The sequence below is a fragment of the Varanus komodoensis genome, unplaced genomic scaffold (assembly GCF_004798865.1).
Source record: "Varanus komodoensis strain SLA01 unplaced genomic scaffold, ASM479886v1 scaffold53, whole genome shotgun sequence".
Taxonomy (NCBI): Eukaryota; Metazoa; Chordata; class Lepidosauria; order Squamata; family Varanidae; genus Varanus; species Varanus komodoensis.
This window is the reverse complement of record NW_025336126.1, coordinates 2,270,153-2,293,552: the sequence shown is the minus strand read 5'-3', so window position 1 is coordinate 2,293,552 and position 23,400 is coordinate 2,270,153. Positions and strand designations below refer to the sequence as shown.

Here is a 23,400-nt window from a genome sequence, read left to right as displayed (position 1 = left end):
CATGCAGTTTGCTGCTACCAGATGTGGTGGTAGCCACTGAGGAATTAGATGGTTTGCAAAGGGGATTAAACTAGTCCCCCCTAACCTGCTGCCCTCCAGATTTGTTGGACTGCAACCCTCATCGTCCCCAGCCGTTGTGGTAGGCACATTTTTGATGGCGAATAGTACCCAGATGATCTCTCTGTGATGTGGGGGCTACAGTCCAACATGGACATTTACCTGGGCGCAAGTCCCATAGAATTCAGTGGGACTTGATTCCAAGGAGGTGTGGGTGGGAGTGGGGCTCCTGGCCACTTCAGCAAAAGCCGGTCACAACTAAGTTCAGTTGAAATCAGCAGGAAAGGTAAGATATAAAGCTGTGAAGCCTTGCACCCTTCGTACAGGCGTTTAACGCTACCGAACTGAGAAGCACTGACTCCCATGCAAACACGCATACCAAGTGGCACATCTTGTTCCATTCCGTTCAGTGGGTCTCAGTTGTAATTAACTTGTGCGAGATTTTGCCCTCATGCTAGCAGATAAGACTTGTGCAGTCCAAACACAACATTGTATCTTGTTCTGATCTGAGCCAATATTGTGGTCCTTTGGCTCAGTTAGTCCCTGGCTGCCTAGGGCTCAGCCCTAGACAAATGTTTAGCGTCTCTTGCTGTCATCCCAGTCACTGATTTGCTCCTCCGCCTCCTCCCCCACTGGCGCCATTTCATTTTTTATATTTTATAGACTTTTGATGGTTTTTATACTTTTATATCTGCACTGGCTAAAAGCTTGTGTGGTGTTGTGATCAGAATGTTTGACTGGGAATCTGCTTCTAACCCACCCTCAGTCATGAAGCTTACTGGGCCAGTTAAAAAATCTCAGCCCAGCCTACCTCACTTGGTTCTTGCTGTGAAGATGAAAGTAAACTAACTTGAGTTCTTCATAAAGGGAGAAAAAAGTGAGATATAAATGCAATGCAACAATAACACTTCTAGTCATTTACCCCCATAAAAAAGAATTTTCTATTCAACTCTGGAAGGGTTTTTGGGGTTTTTTTTAAAATCAGCCCAGGCTGCTTCTCCTCTCCTCTCCTCTCCTCTACTCTCCTCTCCTCTCTTCTGCCTTTCTTGAAGAGAGAAAGATTTCTCCCTCCTAACAAGAGTTTCCCCTAGCAAAGGCATTCTTGATACTCCTACAAAATGAAAACTCTTGCAATGCAATCTTACACAAGTCTTAAACGTAAGCTCCACTTAATTCAGTGGGGCTTACTCCTTGGTGACTTAGTAAAGGAGTGCCTGCTTCAGCCTCATAACATAAAGACCAAGTTTGCACAATCACTGGAACCTGCTGCGGCTTCTTTATGCAGGTTGTGTTATGTGTCGGCAGTCATTTTGAATTACGGTCCAGCAAATACTGGAGTATTTGAAGGTTGTTCAAGCCATGAAGAATCCCTGCCACCCACATTTGGATCACATGACGAACAATGGCAATCACCTGCCAAGAACTGAGTATTCAAAATGGCTGCTGGCATGTGCTGTGCCAAAATGCTGTGCCTTAGTGGAATGTGGTGTAAAAACACTATTTTGGAATGGGTACAGATCATAGAATCATAGAATAGTGGAGCTGGAAGGGGCCATGAAGGCCATTGAGTCTAGCCCCCTGCCATTGCAGGACACCACGTTACACCCTCCCACTCAGATGGCTGTCCAGATGAAGAAATGCAAATAACACCCCCATTTTCTCTCCTGCTCTCACCTGTTCACAGTGGCCAGCCTGGAAGAACAAAAATCTTCACTGCTGAAGGAGCTCTCGACGCTCGGCCAGAGCCACACTAAGGTACCTTGGCCCAGTAGCAGCCTTTCCTGGTAGGCTCCTTTCTTCTCCCCACCACCTTGTCCTTCCACATTCTTACTCCTCCTCTGTTCGCGGCAGGTACTGCAAAGCTACAAGGAGCTGAAATTGCAAAAGGCGGCTTCAGCTGCTGTGGGGCAAGCTGGCTCTCCATCTGCAGAGGCAAAAAGGTTTGGAAGGGAAAGCTGGGCATGGAGGGGAGGTGTTCAGAAGGGGGCGCTGTGCTGCCACGAAGCAAGGTGGGCCCCTCACCTCACTGTCGTTTAACAGGAGGCCTATTTTAGGCCCAAGTCACTGAGGTGGTGGAGCAGCGCTTCGCATCCCAACAGCCATTCTGCTGCAGGCTGCTTTCACCCATTCCATGGGGTGGGGGGGAGAGAGGAAGACCTTTGTGGTTGCCGAGCAACTGCTGGGCCTCCCACTCTGCCTCAGCAAGCTTATTGCAGAAATGGATGGAACGCTGCCCCGGTTGCTTAGCAACTCCCTAGGGTTGCACTTTTATTTCAATATTTATTAATAATTGCTTTTGACATCAGGCATAGGCAATACACAACCCACGGGTCAGATGTGCCACTCCTACATCTGGTTAACAAACACTGATGAGGATATTTTATAATGGTCACACAGTGCAGAGAAAGTCAAAATTAGCTGTAACTGTCACAGATGAATTTCTACACACACACACACACACACACACACCTTTTTCTGGCACCTGCAGTGTGAGGCCTACAGAGTGGGAAAGGGAATATCAGGGCAAAAATGATCCCCCCCAGTGATCCTACTGAATCTGCCTACCTGATTTTCTGCTTTTTTATCCCACTTTTTGAACAATTATTCTTTCCCCAAACAGCTCTAAAAGAGAGAGAGAGAGAAAGAGAGACAAGCCCTGTCATCAGGCTTAGAAACTGAGTCAGATCCATGACACAATAGTTATTTGAGGTGGGGAAGGAGCTGAATTCTACTTGTGCACAGGAGCAGTAAACACAAGCTGCTTCACAGATGACTTGGTAGAGATGAGAGGAAGAAGTGCGGGGGGGATTTCTCCACTTGCTTACAGAGGTCAGGTGACTGCCAGGCCAATAGAGGTCCATTTTTCAAGGTGGTGTCCTGGTTATGGAATTTCCTCTCCCCTCCAAACTGTCTGGCATCTTCTTTATTGGCTTTTTAACAAAGATATCCGATAATAGCTGTCCTGTTCTCCTGCTTCTTTAATAGCAGTATAGGCTGACTGTCTCTGGGTCTCTTTAATCACATGGTAGTAGTGTTCTTTTAATTTCCCTGTATAATAGTTAGTCTGTTTTAACTGGATCTGTCAGTCTCATTGATGGCTTTACTGTAGTTAGAACAGAGATGAAACCACAAGTCAATTTCTGAAAGTTGCTGAATGGGTCAAAGCAAGAACCTTCCCCAAACTGGTGCCCACCAGATGTGTTGGACTACAACTCCCATCATTCCCAGCCAGCATGGGCAAAAAATATGGGAGTTGCAGTCCGGCATATCTGGTGGGCACCAAGCTGGGGGAGGCTGGAGTAGATGGTTATAGACATGGCTGTTTTAGAATAATAAATGTCATAATGAGAAATAAAGGTAACCTTTCCCCCATCTGGGCAGGCTGAAACTTCCAGCAATCCGGGAGCCACCTCAGTGTCTGCCAAACACCCCTGATGCTGGGCCACCTGAGGTACCTCAATGCCCACAGGTAAGTAACATGGGTTTTTCAGGGCTGAAGGTGCTTATCTTGAGCCTGGAGATGTTTATAGACTTTTAGCAAGTGGCAGCCAAGATGGATTTGGGAGGCCTGATGCAAGGAAGAGGCAGAGCTGGTAACGGAAGGGAAGAATTAATTCCCCGCTGTATTTTTTCACCCCATCTTTCCTTAGGAACCTGCAGAGATTCAAGAGGTTCCTTGCTCAGAGAAGACATCCCAGGGAGATGCAGGAAGGAATGTTTTCCCCCTTTTGCAAGAAATGTGGCAGCCAGAGAAGGATGGTATGGAGGAGACCACCACCCCCTTCCACTCTAGAATAAATTTCAGTATTGAGTTGGATCTTTGGTCCTCCCAGCTGGGCATTTTGTCCTCTTGATTGGCCAAGGTTCCCATGTAGGTCTTTCCCACCCCTTGTGACTAGATCTGCCAGAAACTGGACTTTCTGCAGGGAGTAGCTATGTGCTGGGAAGGTACAGGGCATAGCACTTATAGACTATATGCAAAGAGTTATAGAAGATGAACCAAGTATCTTATAAAAACAGCAAGTGCATGGTATTTCCCCCTGTTTTCCAGCCCCCACTGCTCAGTTACAGGGCTTCAACTTAGAAGACCTTCTGAGTGCCACTCCAGAGTTGGGAGCTGACCCAGAGAAAGCAAGCAGGTAAGAGAAGCTTGTGCAGCTTCTGAACCCAAAGCACTTCCTGGGAAAACCTGACTGGCATGTGCTGCAGAATCGCACCCTTCCAGTGCGTTGAGGGAACAGCTGGGCCAGCCTTCCCCTGCAATCTGCACCATCATGCCTATCACTGGGGAGTTCAGTCATATGAATGATGGTGCAGCTTTGTCTGCAGGACCCTGGGAGCTGTAGACCAACACATCTGGAGGGCTCTGTGTTGGGGAAGCTGGGCTAGGCATTCTCTTCCTGTCTCCCTCAAACTCAGCATGCCTGTACCATCTCCTTATCCTCCAGTGTTTCTTCTGTGTCCACCTGGCTGGTGCGCTCATTTCAGTAAACTTACTCCTTCTTGCCATCCTACCTGCTGCTTTGGAGGACCACACATATCATAGAGTCTGATGGCCAGACAGACAGATTCATTCCCCCCACCCCATACCTCCTTCTGCAGCTGCTCTTTTGAAAGCAGTGTAGACACAGGATGGAGAAAGAGGATGATATTTTGAGGAAGAGGCTTCTGTGTTCATTTGCTCCTCAAAAGAGCCACAAACCACCCCCACCTACTGTTCATTGGTTTCTGTCTATTGTGGTGTTGGATGTGGATGTGTGTTGTTGCCGGGATGGGGGCGGGTGGGTACTCTGTCTATTTGTCTGTCTGTCTGTCTCTCAGCCCCCTGAGTACCACCCTCGAGCGCAACACGGTCTCCCTTTTCGCCGAGGTCTCAGGCCTCAGCCCTGAACTCCTCAGTGATATGGACAACGGTGCAGATTTACAGAGTAAGTGAACTCCACCTTCTTCCTCCTTCTACATCAGTTCCCTCCTGCCCCACTGGGACATATTCCTCCACATAACCCAGGAGTCCTCTCCCACACTGCATTCTCATCCAGCAAGTGCCACTCCCAGACAAACTGGCTCTCTGATTCACACGTAACACTCTGATTCATAAGCACTGTTGAATTTTGTTCTTGTGATGATTGTGGGAACAAACCCTGGTTTAGTAACCGCAAACAACTTAGAAAGAGAGCCCATTGTTTGTTGCTGACTTAGAACACTGGGTTGTTTAAACCATGGCTTGTTATTACACATGAACCCCAAAACTGTGAGTAGTTCATGGGTTGTTTCATCAGGCTACACAAGCAGCAGGAAGAACAGTGAAACAGACCATCTTGTCTGGTGCCAGTACTGTAGCTCCAGAGATGTGCTTGGGAAACGGAAGGAGCAGGTCCAAGTGGAAGGGACTGAGACAACAAAGCAGTTTGTTTGATGCTGCCAAACAAGCCCTAGAGCAGTGCAACACAGTTGGGTTAATGGGTCAGTGTTGGGCAAACTCCAACTTCGGGTGAATCTGGTTTCTTACCTGTGCTCTAGCAGTTCTCTGATGTCTATGTCTGACTATCTTTGCAGGTGATCCCTTAGAAACCCTGATGGCAGAAAACACTCGGCTACAAGAGGCACGGTAAGAAAGAACCCTTCCATTAAAAAATGACAAGAGGTGGAGTCCCTGGAAGGAAAGGAAAGACCCTGATATGCCTTTTTCAGGAGCAGTCTACCTAGGAGGCAGTGAAAGAAACATGAATCCTATCACTGGTGGCGGGCCTGCATCTCAGTTGGGTCAGACCCCCACGCCCTCCTGAGCCATGCAACCTGTCCCTGGTTTAGAGTCGCCTGTCTTTTGCTGTCCCATCCCCAGGATCACTCTGGATACTGCTCGCCGCCACCTTATTGCCCGTGTGGAGGAGCTCAGCGAAGAGCGCGAATCGCTTCGGATGGAGCGTGAAGGAACGTTGGCAGCCCTGTCGCGTTGCCAAGCCCAGCTGAAAGAGGCTGAGTTGGAACTTATTCGGTAAGTGATCCCACCACAGCACCATACTGCCTGTCTCTAACTGAAAGCCTCGTATAGGTGAGGTCTGTTCTACTAGGGGGATCCACAACTGTCTTCAAAATAGGTCAAGAAAGTGACCGTCAATTGTAGCATCTCAACCTGGAGAAAAATCACTAGTGGGTTACTACAGGGCTCAGTCCTGGGACCAGTACTCTTCAACATCTTTATTAATGACCTTGACAAGAAAATCCAGGGAAAGATGATTAAATTTGCAGATGATACTAAACTAGGTGGAATAGCTAATACCCTGGAAGACAAAAAGAAGATCCAGAGAGACCTAGAAAGCTTGAATGCTGGCAGAAGACAACAGAATGAAATTCAACAGGAAGAAATGCCAGGTTCTCCACTTAGGCAAAAAATCAGCTGCATCGATATAAGATGGGGAATACTTGGCTCAACAGCACTGAAAAAGAAAAAGACCTTGGAGTTGTTGTAGACAACAAGCTAAATATGAGCTAGCAGTGTGGTGCAGCCACAAAAAAGAAATACTGTTTTGGGATGCATAAATAGAGAAGTATTCTGCATTAGCCAGACCTCACCTTGAATACACCAGTAAGACTGTGGAACCAGCTGCCAAGAGAGGTTGTGTGCTGTTCCACACTAGATGCATTCAGGAAGCAATTGGGCAGTTACCTGCTTGGGATAGTGTAACTGCCGTCCTGCATTAGTAGGGAGTTGGACTGGATGGCCTTCCTGGCCCCTTCTGACCCAGCTGTTCTGTGAAGCTGTGAGTTCCACACATTGATTGGAGAAATGCATGCTCCAGTTCTGAGAGAGGAGTTAAGTTTCTCAGTGTCATAACAGGCTGTGCCCTAGAGCAGTTGCTCATGGAGCCAACCAGAGGGGAGGCAATCCCGAATGTAGTCCGAGGCAGGGTTGTCCAGGAAGCAGCACAAGATATAAATGCTGTTGAGTCATTAGGTAACAGTGGCCACGCTGGTATTAGATTTAATAGTCTTCCAGTTAGGTGGAAGAGTGCCAAAGAAGTCGAACACAGTTGCATTTGATTTCAAAAGAGGAATTTCTCAAAAAATGAGGGAACTGGTAAAGAAGAAGCTGAAGAGAGGAATCAAGAAGATTAAATTGTTTTAAAGCACTTGGAGATTATTCAACACACTATAATAGAGGCACAGATAATATGCATGCCACAAGTGAGAATAGGTAGCACAAAGTCCAGGAACTTACCAACATGGTAAATGCACAGCCAAGGAAGCTACAAGGGAGAAGAAAGCTTTCTTGAAGAAATGGAAGTCTTGGGCAAATGAAAAGAATAAACGGGACCACAAGCTTGCACAAGGGAGATGCAAACAGACCATCTGAAAGACCAAGAAACAGTTTGAGGAGCACATTGCTAAGGTTAACCATAAAGAATTATTTAAATGTATCAAAAGAAAGTAAGTGGCTAACGAAGCATTTAGGCCACTGGATAATAATGAAATTAAAGAGTACTGAGGAGGAGATTGCAGAAAAGCCGAATGAATTCTTTTTGTCAGTCTTCACAACAGAGGATGAAGAGCAGATATCTGTCCCTGAGCTTTGTATTCTGGAAGGGAGGCTGAGAAATTAGGGCAGATAGTAGTGACTAAAGATGAAATTCTCAACCTTACTGACAAACTGAAAGTCAACAAGTCACCTGGTCCAGATAGTATCCATCCTAGAGTTCTTGAAGAACTATTGTCACTATTTTTAAACATTCTTATGTTGTCTCCCACTGTGTGTGCATTCAGCTGATGATCACATTATGTGAGCATTTACTAGTTCAATGGAAAGACAGAACCCACCCTTCCTGGAACTCCAACCTTTAATTATTCCAGCTTCATTATGTGAGCACACATCTCATCCACTCATCCCTCTAATTCCAGGGTCCGGCAGGAGTTTGAGGAAACGAGACGTTCGAGTGAAGATGGGGAGGTAACCAGAGTGCTCTCTGCTGGGACTTGTAGGAGGCAGTTTGGGTTCTGTGGAGGCTGGTGGGGGGGCGGTGGGGAGGGCATGCAGCAACAGCAGCTCATTCTTTCAGTCCAGAGGTGAATTTGGGGAAGCTCTTATGGGCCACATTCTAGACAGAAGGTGTGAGGTCAAGTTGTAAGCTGTATATTGTAGCGTAAAGCACTTCCTTCCAGCAACCCAGCCTTAGGAGAAGCATCTCAGTGTTTTGGAATGGCAGCAAAATACACCAGATGACTGGTGGTTGTGGCAGAGTGTGGGTCCAGTCCAGACCGATACCCCGGCCAGGCCAAAATTGGCCTGGGGGCCAAAGGGTCAGCAGCCCAGGTTTGCAGGCTATGGTCAGGACAGCTTTGAGAGTCAGAAGTTTGGGCCCTCCTGAGGGAAGCATGTTTGTGCCCTGGTGAGGCAGGATTGCCTTCTTCATCCACAGGCTGAAGGGGGCTTGTCTCGGCCCCATCGGTTCACCCGGGCTGAGATGGCGCGTGTGGTGATGGAGCGCAACCTGTATAAGGAGAGGCTGATGGAGTTGCAGGAGGCCGTTCGACGCACCGAGCTCCTAAGGTTGGTGGCACTCAGGCTGATGAGGCCAGCGCTGGATTCACAGGAGGCAAGGAGATGTCTTCTCTCCCCACTCCACGTTATGATCTGTGCCCTCCTAGACAGCCCCCAGGGGTGAGCAAAACTGGCACCCCTCCTGCAGCAGCTGGGAGCACTTAGGAGGTCTGTGGGCATCTTAAGGTTGGCATCGTGTTGGAGGTGAGGATTGCGAGTCACTGAAGTTCATATTCCGGAGGAGGGGATTCTGAACCACAGAGGGGAAGCTGCGTTAGTCTGTTGCAGCAAAGACGACAAAAGGTTCCCATTGCACCTTAAAAACTCACTTTTTTGGCATGGGCTTTGGTGGACTGCCAGCCCACTTCATCAGATGCAGGACATGTTCTCCTGAGTTGCGGGTCTAACTGAGTTACCCATGGGGTAGGTGGAGCAGGAAAGATGAGAAGTGGTCGGGTCAGGGGGCAGCGAAGCAGTTGTGTTATTCACAGTGGCTGTTCACACAACACAGTTGTTGCTGGTAGCGCAGACACGGCTGGCTGGGGCATGCCAAGAGTTCTTGCATCCTAAATCATATTGTGTGGTTTTTTAAAAATAGTCCCTTATTCTGATTCAAGCCTCTGGGGGTTGTGTTCACCTCTTACACAGGGTCTGAAATTCAGTAAAGTTACTAAGAGGACCAAATGTGACATAGACTTTCTTATGCACATGTTCATAACCGCTGTAACAGACAGAAGAGCTAGTTAAATGCTGCTCTGTGTTTTAACAGTGACTTCGAAACACCCCCGCACACACACATATATGGTTTTGGTTGTCTTGTTTCCCCACTTCCAGCCTTGGGGACTAGTAGCCCTTAAAATGAGAAGAGGGGGAAGAGGAGTCCCTGGACAGTAGCCTAAATAATTGTTTATCTTTTTTCAGGGCTTCACGGGAGGAACAGGCTGTTCAGATGAAAAAATCGTCTTTCTGGAAAATGTAGGTGTCATCTTAAGATCGGCCTCTCTAGCTATGGGTGTGCATATGCTATGATTCTGCCATGGTGTGCAAATGCAGAATCTAGTCTTGGGCAGACAAAATGGCATTCTGAAAATCTCTCTCTTTTCCCCTTTTGAAAGAAAGCAAGTTTCTAGACCTGCTGAATACACAGACTGGCTTGAAAGTATGTGAGAGAGCAATCCTAATGCTGCCTTTCCCCCAGCCTGAGGCCCTCGAAATGTGTCAAACAATAACTCTCACTGTTCCAGGTGCATGTTTGGGTTTTTTTGCCCTGTCGGTTAGGAACATTGGGAGTTGTAGTGCAAGCATCCAGAGGGCACTAGATTGGGGAAGGCTGGCCTAGGGAAATCTCAGAAGCAGGTGGCTGGGCTAAGATTTCTATCTGTGTGGTAGAGCTGGGGAGACTCAGTTCTGCTGTTCAAGGTGCAAGGTGTTTCTTTGATATCAAACTGTGATTTTTTTTTTTTTTTAGAAGAAGGTGCTAAGAATGCTCACTGTGCCCTCCCACTAGTTTCCCTTTAACCACATTGGCTTTCCTTCCCTGCAGCTTTGATCGCCTATTCAGCCCCTCTGATTCTCCAGAGAGATCCCCGGCCTCTCCGCTGCCGCCAGGGAGGGCTCGGTCTAGTCCCACAGGCCGTGGCGAACTGGGGAGGAATGGAGGGCAGTTGCCTCCAGCACTGAGATACATCCCCCGAGCTACCTCGCCTGGCACGACGTAAGTTGTGCAGCAACAGCAACACCTTGCAAGAAGGGATGTGCAAATAGGAAGGTGTGGAAGCCGGCCTCTTGATTCCCAGCACCACCGCTTCTTCTGGATGGAACACTGCTGCCTTCGACCAAGTCAGGCTGTTGGGTCGCCTGGCCTGTCTTGCCTGGTCTAATCAGGGACAGCTTTCCAGGGTCCTTCCTAGAGACCTTTCCCTGCCCTTCTGAGGGATGCCCTTCTTTCTAGTTGGAGATGCCAGGGACCTATTCCACGGCCTTGGCCTGCACAACACGCACTCTCTGCCACAGCAATGAACTCCGCCTGCATAAAATGATGCCACTTTATACAGAGTTCTCCTGCAGATGTTAGGCCAGGGGTGTAGAACCTCCAGCCAGGGGGGCATCCCACACTCCAGTTTCCAAACCCCACCCCCTGGAGGAAATCCATTTGGAGGTCACCCCTGACCTGAGACTGGAGACAACCACAAGAATGAGAGCAGCGTGAGTTCGGTTGTGTGCAGAGCCAAGTGGGTGTTATTCCACCCACAGCCTCTCCTCCCTGCTGCTTCCTCCAAGCTGACCAAGGGGTCCAGCTGTCTGTGGCTGAAGAGAACAAGGGAGTTCCCTGAAGGAGAGCAGCCTGTGCATTAGCCCAGCACTCGCAGGCACGGGGGGGGGGGGGGGGAATGTGCTTTGCATCTGGTCCTTGTTCTTTACCTGAGAAAAGAGCCAGCTGCACAGGTGCGGTACTTAAAGGAGCTGAGGCAAGCACTGGACAAGTGTGCAGCTGCCGCTCTCCTAGGAGAGCCACTTTCTTGTCTCTCCTCTGCGACTGATGATAACAGAGGGATCCCCTTCACACACACACACACACACACACACACCCGCTTTGATTTTACTAGCACCACCAGCGGCAGCTCTGCTGAAGTCTGCATTATGCAGCAATTGCAGGCAGCCCCATCTGGGCAAACCTCCCAGAAATAAGTATAGTTTAGCTGTCATACCTGTGCAGGATTTTCATTAGAGGCTACCTGCCTCCTCCTACTCACTGTCTCGTGTACCTGCAGGGCTGACAGTTCGCCACAGCAGAAGCGTCGAGAGCTATACCGCGAGATTCGCTCGCACATCTGGCAGGAACATGGCAGGGCACAGATCCATGGGTGGAGCCAGCCACCTGCGCTCCAGGTGAGCCTTCTTGCATATTTACCGGGGTCTCATGTTTCTCACTAATTTGACAAAATACATTCCAGTCCAAGGAACTAGTCCTCGTGAATTGATTTTATCACCCTGGAGATAAAGGAATAATGCATACATGTTGACCTGTGGTTACATTTTATGACATCTGATACTACAAGAGATTTCCCCTCATTTGATGATTAACTGGGAACATCCATGTCGAAAATCAGGCCACCTAAATTAAAATCTTTGAGTAAAATGGCAGTGCCCCAGACAGGCTGCACATGCTTTCTTCCACCATAGGCTTGAAAGATTGCCTTTTTCATATGACCACTGCATGTTTTAAGGCAGAATTAGGGTTAGGGGAGGTTCTTCTCTTGGTCCCATCACCACAGGAGGGAACAAAGGGAGGGGCTTCTTGGTGGTTGGTCCCAGGCTGTCGAACTCCTTGCCAAAGGAGTATCTTTGTTGTCCTTCTTCCAACAGCAAAATACATTGGTATTTACATTTAACTATTTTGGTGCTTTCTATTGCTGTGCTTTTAATTGTGTTCCTGACTTATTTTTATGTTTTAATCACAATTCTCTTTGCATTTTATTGTTGAGTACCATGCTTGGTAGAAGGATGGAGCCTAAATTTAACATATAAGGGTGCAGTTTTATGCATGTTTATTCAGAATAGAAGTTCTGTACCCTCCCAGCATTCCCAGCCAACATGGCACACTGGGGACTGGTAGGACTTCTTTCTATGTAAGCATGCATGAGACTCTATTCTGAATAAATAGTGAGCTCCATTCCTTCAAGATAAGTCTTCTCTGTGTTAAAATGTGGTTCTGTTTCCACTGCAGGGCCATGACCCACCTTCAGGGGGCGCTGATGTACCTGTGCTCATGCAGCTACGGATGCTGGACCAGAAGGACCCCAGTACCAAGGTAGTGAAACAGCTTGTCTCCAAAAAGCGGATGGCTGGCAGATGCTTTTGCTTCCCCCCATCCCACCATTAAACTTAGGGGCACACCTGACGAAATCCACTGCCATAAACTGAAAACAAAAGGATTTTGCTTTAGAAGGCGTAGGAGTAAAGCCTAGAAGCAGTGACTCATGCAAAGAAGTAACGGGCAGCTTCCTGTGGTGGTGGGGACAGCCGATCTGTCACTTGTCTGCACTGGCTGTGAATGACCCACAGGAATGTCCAGGCCTGATGGCCAAGTGGAAGGGGGCAAAGTCAAAGCAGGGAAACGTTCCTTGACGTGGCAGCCTCACAGCTCGCTTGTGGTACACTTGTGTACTCGAGTGCCCCAGTTTGGGAACTGACACACCAGGGTCTTCTGACGACAAGTGGGGAGAGAGTGGACAGTCCCACACGCCAGCCTTTCCAAACACAGGTCTGGGCTCATCTCACGACTGTATTTGTGTCTCCCCTTGCAGCTCTGGTGCGCTGCAGCATCAGTCAGACCTCAGTCCCAAGAAGCACTCAAGACAGTAAGTACTGGTTTTTGCAGCTGGATTTTAGTGTTCCTTCCCCTATTTTTTTAAGTTTTTGTCCAGCTTTTTTTTAAGGTTAAGAAAGATCTTAGTAAGGTTGGTCTTCCGTTTGGAGTGTTTTATCCCTCTGGAGTGTTTTTCCAGAATTTTATCAGATTGATCTCAGTGTTTAGTTTTCCTACAATTCTCTTTTTCCATTTTACTTAATACTTCTGGTTGCATTATTACATTTTATATCTTGTGGCATGTTGCTTTTGGAGGCTTTGCTGAGCAGTTGCTTTTTTATTTTATTGTCTTTGTGTTTCTGTCATGTTTATCTTGGGAATCCAATAGTAGTTGCTGCTTGAGGTTCTGCAGGGAACCTTTTCAGCCTCTTTCCTCTGGCCTTATGGATTCAAGTCCATGGAGGTCACCATGCACAAAAATGTTTAATGTGCTTAGTTACATGGGTCAATCTGTGTGTAAAGGTGTTGTGGGAGGAAGTGGGGAAGAAGAACAAGAACTTTTCCAATTGTGTCACTTTCCTTGCCAGGTTGCCTGGAAAGTTTTAAGTGATGGTGTGGACTTGAGCAGCTTGAGCAATGAGAAAAACAACCACTTGTAGTTGCTGGTTCAGAATGGAGGTTATGTGCGTGGGAATAAAATAGAGGGGGGAAGCTTTCTTAAAGCCCAGTTCTCTTGCCAATGCCTCGCTTTTCTCAACCCTGCAGGGCACCGCTTGTCAAGACTTCTCAGGCAGCGCTCAACTGTGGGTGGCCGCAGGGACCCACTCTGTGAGCGAAGTGACTCTCTTTGATGCCCAGAACACCAGCCAGCTCCTGGAGCACTTCGTGCTGCCCGGCATTCATGTCCTCTCTATCGCCTGGGTGCCTGGTTAGTGCTGGGAAGGACAATGGGGAGGGTGGGAGCTGAATCCAGCCTCTGTGGCCTTTTTGCTTGAGCTATTGTTTTCCCCCTCTTCAGCTGCTGCTGCTAATTGCTCTGTTATTGTACTTGCGCTTTGCCTTTCTATTGTGATTCGCCTCCTTCTGTTTTGTTCCTCTCTGTTTTGAGGACTTCATGATGTTTTTACTCCACCCTCCTCCCAAGGAGCTCAGCAGGTGGTTCTTCTCCACTTCTCCCACTTTATCCTTGCAGCAAACCTGTGCTGGGTTGGGAGACTGTCTGGTGTGCAGCCACCCCATAAACTTCACAACTGAGCAGGGATTTGAGACCTGCGCTTGCCTGACCGCTGTGCCACACTGACCATCTGTCTGCTTTTGAAAAACAGTCCATGAGCCTGCGGCTACAGAGGATGTTGGATTACAACTGCTATCAGCCCCTACCAATATGGCCAATGATCAGGGTCGGTAGAAGTTGTAGTCCCTCAACATCTGGAGGGTTGCAAGTTACTCTCTTAGGCTATAATTGGTCAGATGAATAATACAGGACGCATTGTGACGTCCAGCCTCAAGGTGCCACTGGACAGATTTCTGAAATGCTGCGAACAAGGTGCTTTGAGCACACTGCATTTCCTTCATATCCTCCTATGCCCCTCCTTTAATTTTGCAATACTCTCAAAAGAAAGCCAAAGAGCAGCCTTCTATCCAGTCAGGCTGCTCCCTGGCCTTCTGGTTCCACTTCGACTGCTCTGACTGATCATTGCTGTCCAAGGTCTCAGGCAAGGGTCTTTCCCAGCTTGCTGTCAGATATCCATGGGACAGAGATTGACCCTTGGTCTATCCCTGCATGCAAAGTGACTGCTCCATTTCTGAATTATGGCTGCACACCAAGAACAAAGTCTGCACCAAAGAGGCCGACAAACAAGGGACCCCAGCAGAAGTGATGGCTGGAGAAGAGTCCAGAGTATTTGAAGAGAGGCAGTTTTGTGGAAGTGGCTTCCCTATTCCCTGCTAGCTTTATTTTATGTAGACTTTGTTCCTTGGGAAGAACAATAACTTGGGAACTGAAGTATAGGCTTGGAAGCGCCATGTCAATGCTTATTTGAAGCATTTTTATTCTGTTCTTTACCCCTCACAAAAGGGCTTCTGGAGCAGCTGATAAAGTTTACTAATAATACAATTCCTGCCTTCAGGCTTGTGGTCTAAAGTGCATGACATAGAAGGAAAGGGAATTGGGAGGGAGGAGGAAGAAAGCAAGCTCAGATTCTAATTCTTAAAACTGAAGCCCTATTATGGGAATGAGCTGGAATGGTTGGAAGCAAGGAGCCCAGCATGCACTGATCTCCCTCCCTCCCTTAAATCCAGCCTCAAAAGCCATTTTCCACACTGCTTTTGATGCAACCTCCGTAATCTCCACTCCAAACTAAGCTTTAAGCAGAATTTGCTCCCCTTCCCTCTTGTTTTAGACTGTAAGCTCCTTGGGAAGAGGGGCCCCTGGGCTATGCTGTAAGGTAGCCATTAGCTAGTCTAGCTCAGGGCTAGGCAACATGGCATCTGCAAGCACCAAAGTCCCCGTAGACACATTCCTTCGTGCTCTCCATGGCACCTTACACCTTCCATAGCAATGCATTTTCTTACCAGCAGCTGGGATTGCTGTGACGTGGGTTTCTCTTAGTACTGAAAACTGGGTCCAGAGTTGTTGTTTCATGTCTTGGGGCTCAGACTCCAACTCTGCTTTGTAGTCAGGTTTTGGGGGCATTTTGCCTTTTGCCATGCCTCCCATGCAGCCATTTAGTAGTGGTGCCTAGCACCATTTCTCAAATGGCCAAATGCGGCCAGGGCCCAAAAAGATCGCCTGTTGGTGGCCCAGCTGCTTTTAAAAGCTGATGGATGGCTGAGAGGGAGTGGAAGGACCTTGTGAGGTTTGGGGGCATGGTCTCATTTTGCACCTGCCTTCTCTGATAAAGTTGGTTTGCCTTCTCTGCCTCAGGTCTTACAGTACCTGGCCGTGGGAGCCCCGAGGGGGAGCCAAAGTTTCTTGAGCACCCCCTGGCACCTCAATCTGACAGCGAGGACGAGGTCCTGGAAACAGAGGCAGTTGGAACCACACCCACCGTCTGGTTTGGGACCCAGGAGGGCTGGTAATTAAGGCCATTGGGGGTTGGTATGGAAGGAGGAGGGGTGGGGAAGGCTTTGGAGAATGACCAACATTCCTGGACAAATTGTCCAGAAACATGTGGATTTGCTCAGCCCCTCCAGTCAGCTGCTCTGCCTCTTCCTCCCTTCGCCAATTCCACCCACTAGTATGTCTTTTGGGGTGCCTTTCTGTGTTGCTGCTGTCGACTACAGTTGTCCCAGCTGACGTATCTGGGAATCCACAAGGTGCTCCCACAGACATGGAGCGTGCTGGTTCAGGTTGCCAGTGAGAGCAGCTGGCGTGTTGGGGAGGCAGGTCGGGACTGGGGCTGGGCGTGAGGACTCAGGCCGTCGCACAGACAGCGGCTGACTAGCATGTGCTTCCGCAGCATCTATATCCACTCTGCTGAGACAGACTGGCGACGCTGCCAGGGCAAAGTGCAGCTGAAGGATGCCATCCACTGCATTGTGTGCGTATGCCTCCCTTTGTCACTTCCTGGGGAGTCTGGGGAGGCCTGGCGAATGTTCCCCACCCTCCCATGCCGGTGTCCTTGGGACCTTCCCCCATCTCACCCTTACTTTCTGTCTCAGCCACACCCAGGGCCGTGTGGCCGCCACACTAGGGGATGGATCTGTGGCCATATTCCACCGGAACCCAGGTAAGGCCTCCTCTTTTGATGCCCTCCCCCACACCCACCCATGGTTGGCGTCCTCAGTCTCATTTATTGCCCATTTTCCATCAGTTCGGAACTGGGACTTGCGCTGCCCACGCCTGGTGGACCTGGGAAGGCCACGGCGCTCCATCCGCTGCGCCATCCCTGTGTTTGACCGACTGTGGTGCGGATATGGAAATCGGATCTATGTGTTGGATCCTCGTGCTGCTCGCATCCAGGTGATCCTCCTAGGGCCTGAGGGTGGTAGCCAGAACCCCTAGAGTCACAGGACACATTTCTGCTGTAGCAGATGATGAGTTGAGAAGGTCTGGAATCCAGTGAGTGCATTGGTGTTACAACAAGTTTTTCGGGGGCACGAGCCAGATGAATCCAAAGTGCCCATTTATAATGACATGAGTGGTTCTCACAAAAGAATCGCTGGCGTAGAAAGAGATCCATTCTGTAATAATGTGCCTCACAGGGGTGAAAAGGAGTCACACCTTTGGAAGGGCTTTAGCTCAGCAGTAGGCCCGCTGCCTGCATATAGAAGGGCCCGAATTCAATCCGCAGCATCTCCAGATAGGGCTGGGAAAAACTAAGTTCCTGAGGAGCTGTTGCCACACATTGTGAACAATACTGAGCTAGGTAGCTTGCAATCTTCCTACAAGACTTGGAGAAGCAACTGGGAGCCATATTCCAGGGTTGGCTGGGGCCGAAACACAGCCTGTTGGAATGCAAAGCCCTTGCTAGTTACTAAGCACTGGGAGAGGCTTTTCTGCCTTGCATAATGTGGAAAAACTGCACAGAAATCTGGAAACCATCAAATGACCAGTGGTTGGGTAAAGGGCAGGGCCTTCTGGAAAACCCTGGAGGCCAGATTGGGACCACCCACCCCCCCAAGCAGGGCAGGCGTTGTCATTGGTCTGAGGTGTAACACACCTGAGCGAAACTCCAAATTAGGTGTGGGCAGAATGTAGATAAGCATCTACTGGGTGCTTTGCAGTAGGTCAGCAATGATTTCCAACTTCCAGCTGTTTATTTTTAGGTATTTTTAGGTCTCACTTGTAATGGTTTACAATCTCTTGCTGTGCAATAGCTCAGGTGCAGATTTGTATTTGCAGATGCAAGTCTTCCTGGTGTACAGCTCATGAGGTTCAATAGGTCATTGACTTTACCTGCCAGAAGCACCACTTTGTCTCTGGCTCCAGGGGGCGAACCTTGGGGTTCTAATTAGTCAAAGAGCAACAGCAGAATACGTCCCACAAGCTTGATGTCTTTCTCCCCGCACCCTGAATATCTCAGGGGGCAATCCTCTGCATGCTCAGACAGAAAAATGGCCCAGATCTCCCTGCATCCCCTGGCCAGCATATTGTAGGCCTGTTTTTCTGTCCAAGCTTGGCTAGGATTGCACCCTCAGTCACTGGAATGCAGTTGGTGGAAGAAAAGAATCTGGACCGCTTTCCTGAAATCGGCCTGTTGGGGAAACAGGATACAGAGGGTGGGATGCAGCTAGGAAATGTGCAGTGGGAGCTCTGTGATTTTCTAGCCATCCTGTTTTAAGGAACAGACCCTATAGTAGTGGTGGCGAACCGATGGCACGCATACGCCAGCGGGCACGCAGCACCCTCTCTGTTGGCATGCGAGCCAGGTTGCCCCAGCATCGCCCCAGCAGCCGAGCATCGGTTAGCAGCGCACATGGGGCCATGCGCATGCTCGGAAAGGAGTAGCCATGCCAGGCAATGAGGTTACGAGCCGCAACTCATTAGCCGCGACTCGTCCGAGCTTTCGCGTGGCTGGTCAGTGCGCTGCCAAGGATATGTATACATTTGCTTGGACTGGCTGTGAGTTGTTTTTTATAAACTAAAACCTCAGTTTTCAGCTTTTATTGCAGTGTTGGCACTTTGCAATAAATAAGTAGGTTTTGGATTGCAGTTTGGGCACTCAGTCTCTAAAAGGTTCACCATCACTGGATTAGGGTTAGGAAAATGAGGTGTCCTGGTATGATTTTGATGGTTGGAATATGTTTAGAATGGGCAGAAATGTTGAGTTGTGCAGAAAAAGCTACACAAGGAAGGCTTTTTCAAAATCTCCCTCTTTTATATGGAACTTTAGCCCTATATTAGGGTTAGGGGTGTGCACCAGGGCAGGGTTAGGGTTACAAAAATGAGGTGTCCTGGCATGACTGTGATGGTTGGAATGTGTTTAGAATGGGCACAAATGTTGATCTGTGCAGAAAAAGCTACTCAAGGAAGGCCTTTTCAAAATCGCCCTTTTTTCTATGGCACTTTAGCCCTGTATTAGGGTTAGGGGTTTGCACCAGGGTAGGGTTAGGGCAGTGGTGGTGAACTTACGGCACGGGTGCCACAGCGGCCATGCAGAGCCCTCTCTGTCAGCACGCGGGGCAAGTCAACGCACCATTGTCCCAGCAGCTGAGCATCGGATAACATGCACATATGGGCCATGCGCATGCTTGGAAAGGAGTAGTGGCACCAGGCATCGACGGCATGTGCAACAACTCATTAGCTGCAACTCGTCTGAGCTTTTGCTTGGCCAGTCATTGCACTGCCAAGGATATATATATATATATTTGCTTGGATTGTGAGTTGTTTTTTCTAAACTAAAACGTCCGTATTCAGATTTGATTGCAGTCTTGGCACTTTGCAATAAATAAGTGGGTTTTGGGTTGCCGTTTGGGCACTCAGTCTCTAAAAGTTTCGCCATCACTGCCCTATATCAAGGCAAAGAGCAGGTCAAGGACCTGCAAAAAAAACTCTCAGGGCATGCCTTCCAGTGGTGGGTGGGAGTGGCAAAGGCAAAACAGGACATGGCTGAAGGACTAAAAAGGTTGGCGTATTCTAGCTTAATGCTCTGACTGCCAGTGACAGCCTGCCAGTGATCTCAGCCTTTGAGAACAGGGGGAAATGTGTCAAAGGAAACCACCAAAGCAGGTAGTGGGATTGTCTTGGGGACCCTGGAAAGCTGGATTTGGCCAGTGGGCTTGAGGTTCCACAGTCCATCCTACAGGTATCAGGTCTGCTTTGATCAACGGGGCTGGGGCTGTTCATTCAGTTGCATTGCCTGTGGCAAGATGCTTTCCCCCCCTTTTCCCAGAGGTACTTTGAGGTGACCTCACACCCTGAAGGCCAAGTGCGGCACATGGTGTCGGCCGGCGATGGCATCTGGGTCTCGGTTCGGCTGGATTCCACTCTGCGCCTCCTCCACGCAGAGACTGGGCAGCCGCTGCAGGAAGTGGAGCTGGGTCCCTTCATCACCCGAATGCTTGGTAAGCGGCGGGAGCAGGAGGGCTTGGGGCTTTTACCTAGGCCAGCATTCAGGCCCTACTAATAGGAGCAGGATGGCACTTATGTGAAGGTGGGCAAGGCAAGCTGTTGGCCACAAGCTGACCTGGACAGAGAGGAACAAAGGAGCAGGTTACCAGGAGAATATCCCAGACTGGTTGTAACGCAGAGGACAGGAAGTTTTTAGCGGAAGCTCCCAGGAAACTATACTCTGAGAAGTTGCTTTGCTGCTTCCCAGGTTGCCTCGGTTTGGCCATTGATCAAGCCCTTCACCCTCTGACTTGACCTTTGGGATCTGGCAACAGCTCTGATCTAGGATGCCTCTAAGATAGACACTAATTCTTGATGCTCTCTTTTTCCTCCCTGCTGTTGCTCTTCTCAGGGCCGAGCAGCTTAAGTCTAGCCTTAAGCATCTCAGCACTTGGCGCTTTTGGGAAGCGGCTGTGGGTCGGCACCTCTGGCGGAACCATCATTTCTCTGCCCTTCATCTCTGGTGAGCCTCATGTGTATAACTGTGGTTATAAAAAGAGGATGCAATGCTACCCCATGCTCTCGAGTTCCCTATAGTTCCTCTTTCTCTACAGAATGCCTCTTTAGGTTCTCTTCCTCTACAGAATTTGCCAGAAGCTCGGATTCTTCCTCCCCTAACACCATCCCTTACTGTGCCATGGAGCTAGCACAGATCAGCTACCACGGGCACCGTGATGCCGTCCGCTTCTTCATCTCAGTCCCAGGTAGTCTTCAGGGATGGCTGGTGCCCACATCTTTGTTCTTTGGAAGCACGGTGGAGCTTAGGGGCTTCAGACTCCATGAGAAAGTACTCAAAGTCAAGAATAGTAAGCTGTTTGCGGCTGGTGGTGATTTATCCAGGAGCCATTAAGGTGCATGGTGCTTTACAGAGTACAGAAGGAACAGGTCCTTGCCCAAAAGCACTCTGTCTTTAATATTTGACATGGAGAAACAGCAGAGGAAGGGGAGAAAAGTAGAAGCAGAGGTAAACAGGAAACCAATCTGCAGTTGTTCCAGTATGCATGTCCTTAGGCAGAGTTACAGTATGATATGGAGTCTTGCACAAAGCCTTCATGGAAAAAATGGGTTTTGAGGAGGGATTTGAATGAAGTTGTCTTACAGGTATGCTAGAAAGCCTACAGGGCAGGAATTTTTATGTGCAGGCAAGTTGATGTGGAAAAAGCAGTTCTTTTGAGTCCCAAGCTGTGGCAGAGCATTAAACATTAAAGTTCACGCCAGTGCAGATCTCTCAAAACTGGCAAGATGCAGTCAGAGTGGGCTCTCCTGGTTAAAATCCCACTTACTCTATTTTGAATGAATTGCACCATTTAGACAGTCAAGGGCAGATCATGTACTACACATTAGGTCTAAATGGTATGTTACCAGACAATGGATGGCTGTTGCCAGACTATCTTTAACCAGAACAGGACCGGGAAATACTGCTATATTAAAGCTGAGCTTCTGTGATTGTGGCACCTTGGCATGGAGAGGGCTCCAACACAAGAAAGATTGGACTATCTAAACTTAAGTTCAAAACTCCTCTTTGCCTACTTTAGGGTGTGCAAATCCGTCCTCTCTGGAAAACCCCAAGGAGTCGCGCAGCCAAGAGCAGCTTGGCAAACCCTGCAACTTGGTGCTAAGTGGCGGGGAGGGGTATATTAACCTCCGAATAGGTAAGAAAGTTGCTTTACAGGTTGGAGGGGGAAATTGGAACAGGAAGCCCCCTGGTTCTCCTGGCCCCACATTCAATTGGCGACTTTCCCGCTTTTCACCCAGGTGATGACACAGACGAGCACTATGGCGACCTGCTGCTCCTGAACCCACGCCTGCGTCGAGCAGAGCGAAGCCACTTCATTGTCTGGCAAGTGCAGGCCTGAGGCTGTGGTGGTGGGCATGACCACAGCTCCCGGATAGTGCTGTTCGGCTTCCGCCTGGGAGGGAAGAGCAGAGTCTCTGGATATTGGTGTTACCCCCTCACTGCTGCCCCCTGCCCTATTCTCCTACTTGGTTTACCTGCTGGGGCCTGCAGGGCAGGGATAGTGACTTTTGCAGAGTTCTCAGGCTGGGGATGGTGTTGGGAGCTGCTGAGACACCATTTTTAATGCCACTGTTTTCAAAGTAGAGCGGTGGGTCATTGTGCAATAAGCTGCCCTGCTTGTCTCACATGCTTCGTCCCCTTCAGGTCCTGTGACACTGGCTCCCTCTTCCCTCTGTCACCCCGCCACAAGGCCCACTTAGACTTGGCTGGCTGGTGCGGAGTCAGGACTTCCGGGCCTTGTACCAGTTGGGAATGATGTGGGTCCGGGAAGTCGGAGCACAGGAAGCCAACAACTAGGGTTCCTGGGACATATCTGGAAGAGGAGCAGCTCCAGCTTTGTTGGAGCCATGACCCTCACCTGCCTCTTGGCTCCTGCTTTTGAGTGTGGTGCTCCGGTGCATATTTTGAGGCTAGAGGTTGGGGTGTGGGGCAAAGGATTGGGAACTACTGACAGCGCTGTTGAAGCCTGTGGACATACACTGCTGCACCGCTCAGGGGGGCCTCAAGGGGGAGGCCTCTTGCCCCGTTGTGCCTCCCAGGCCCTAGAAGCTGAAAAGGAGCTGGCCGATTCCCATGGAAACTCTTGAGTGAGCTGGGTTCTTCCTGGATCTTTGGAACGATGCTGGGGCGAAGGGATCCTCCACAACATTAGTTTCTCAGGGTTGCTGTTTGTTGTTGTCCGTCTCACCAGGCATCCCTGGCAGCATCTCAGGATCACTTTCTTTGGGATGGTTTCTCAATAAAGCTTTATTGTTATTACTGTTGCTGCTGTTGTCATTATTCTCCTCTTGTTTGCATGTTAATTGGGTCTGGGAGCTCTTCACAAGGGAGCAGGTAAATGGCTGGCAGTCTCATTCAAATGTTCAGAGTACAGCCATCCTTACTGTAGGTCTGTCTAAAACTGCAGACACTAGCAGTGCCTAAGGAGGAATCTGCAATGCCTCTTTGGGAGCTTGTTGCAGAACATTCTGGCATTGTGTCACAAGCAGCTTCTTCAAATCCATTCAAGGAAAATTAAACACTTAAAATGTTCCATCATTTAGTCCCATGGCACTTGCTGAGACAGTTTCTATCCCATTACAAACAGTGAGATATAAAAATACTTTCCTTTTGGCTGGATTTTGCCTGTACTGAATGTTAAGGCTACTTTGATGTTGCAACATCAGTAGAAGTGGAATTGGTACTGTTATTATTACTGCCCATTTATAAAGCACTTTAATGAGCTAAATGCTATACCGATTAAGAATAAAAGATTGCCTTCCTGCATACTTAAACATCTACGGATACAACACAAAAGGAAAACAGGTGAATGAGGGAAGAAGGAAACAAGTAAATCCAGGCACTAGTTCTTAAAGTTACATCATTCTTCCAGTGATGACAAGTTACATGAATAGGTCCGAGAGGAGACAGGCTAGGTGGAGCTGGTC

General features: G+C 48.9%; 1 protein-coding gene across 2 annotated transcripts in view; it reads left to right on the top strand.

Moving 5' to 3' along the window:
* The window catches only part of LOC123032151 (C-Jun-amino-terminal kinase-interacting protein 3-like), a 28,153-nt gene extending 5,416 nt beyond the window's left edge, over positions 1-22,737 (top strand). For both annotated transcript variants that reach the window (XM_044447841.1, XM_044447842.1), the window contains 25 exons: positions 1,742-1,812; positions 1,909-1,997; positions 3,439-3,526; positions 3,708-3,816; positions 4,109-4,196; positions 4,879-4,985; positions 5,614-5,665; positions 5,900-6,052; positions 7,954-8,002; positions 8,472-8,602; positions 9,515-9,568; positions 10,137-10,307; positions 11,365-11,482; positions 12,321-12,404; positions 12,901-12,954; positions 13,668-13,830; positions 15,829-15,979; positions 16,364-16,444; positions 16,566-16,633; positions 16,718-16,866; positions 19,739-19,910; positions 20,309-20,419; positions 20,541-20,660; positions 21,492-21,608; positions 21,712-22,737. In XM_044447841.1, coding sequence (XP_044303776.1) covers positions 1,742-1,812; positions 1,909-1,997; positions 3,439-3,526; positions 3,708-3,816; positions 4,109-4,196; positions 4,879-4,985; positions 5,614-5,665; positions 5,900-6,052; positions 7,954-8,002; positions 8,472-8,602; positions 9,515-9,568; positions 10,137-10,307; positions 11,365-11,482; positions 12,321-12,404; positions 12,901-12,954; positions 13,668-13,830; positions 15,829-15,979; positions 16,364-16,444; positions 16,566-16,633; positions 16,718-16,866; positions 19,739-19,910; positions 20,309-20,419; positions 20,541-20,660; positions 21,492-21,608; positions 21,712-21,812 — 2,651 coding nt within the window. In that variant the 3' untranslated portion in view covers positions 21,813-22,737. The remainder of the gene's footprint in view (positions 1-1,741; positions 1,813-1,908; positions 1,998-3,438; positions 3,527-3,707; positions 3,817-4,108; positions 4,197-4,878; positions 4,986-5,613; positions 5,666-5,899; positions 6,053-7,953; positions 8,003-8,471; positions 8,603-9,514; positions 9,569-10,136; positions 10,308-11,364; positions 11,483-12,320; positions 12,405-12,900; positions 12,955-13,667; positions 13,831-15,828; positions 15,980-16,363; positions 16,445-16,565; positions 16,634-16,717; positions 16,867-19,738; positions 19,911-20,308; positions 20,420-20,540; positions 20,661-21,491; positions 21,609-21,711) is intronic.
* Positions 22,738-23,400: the final 663 nt, after the last annotated feature.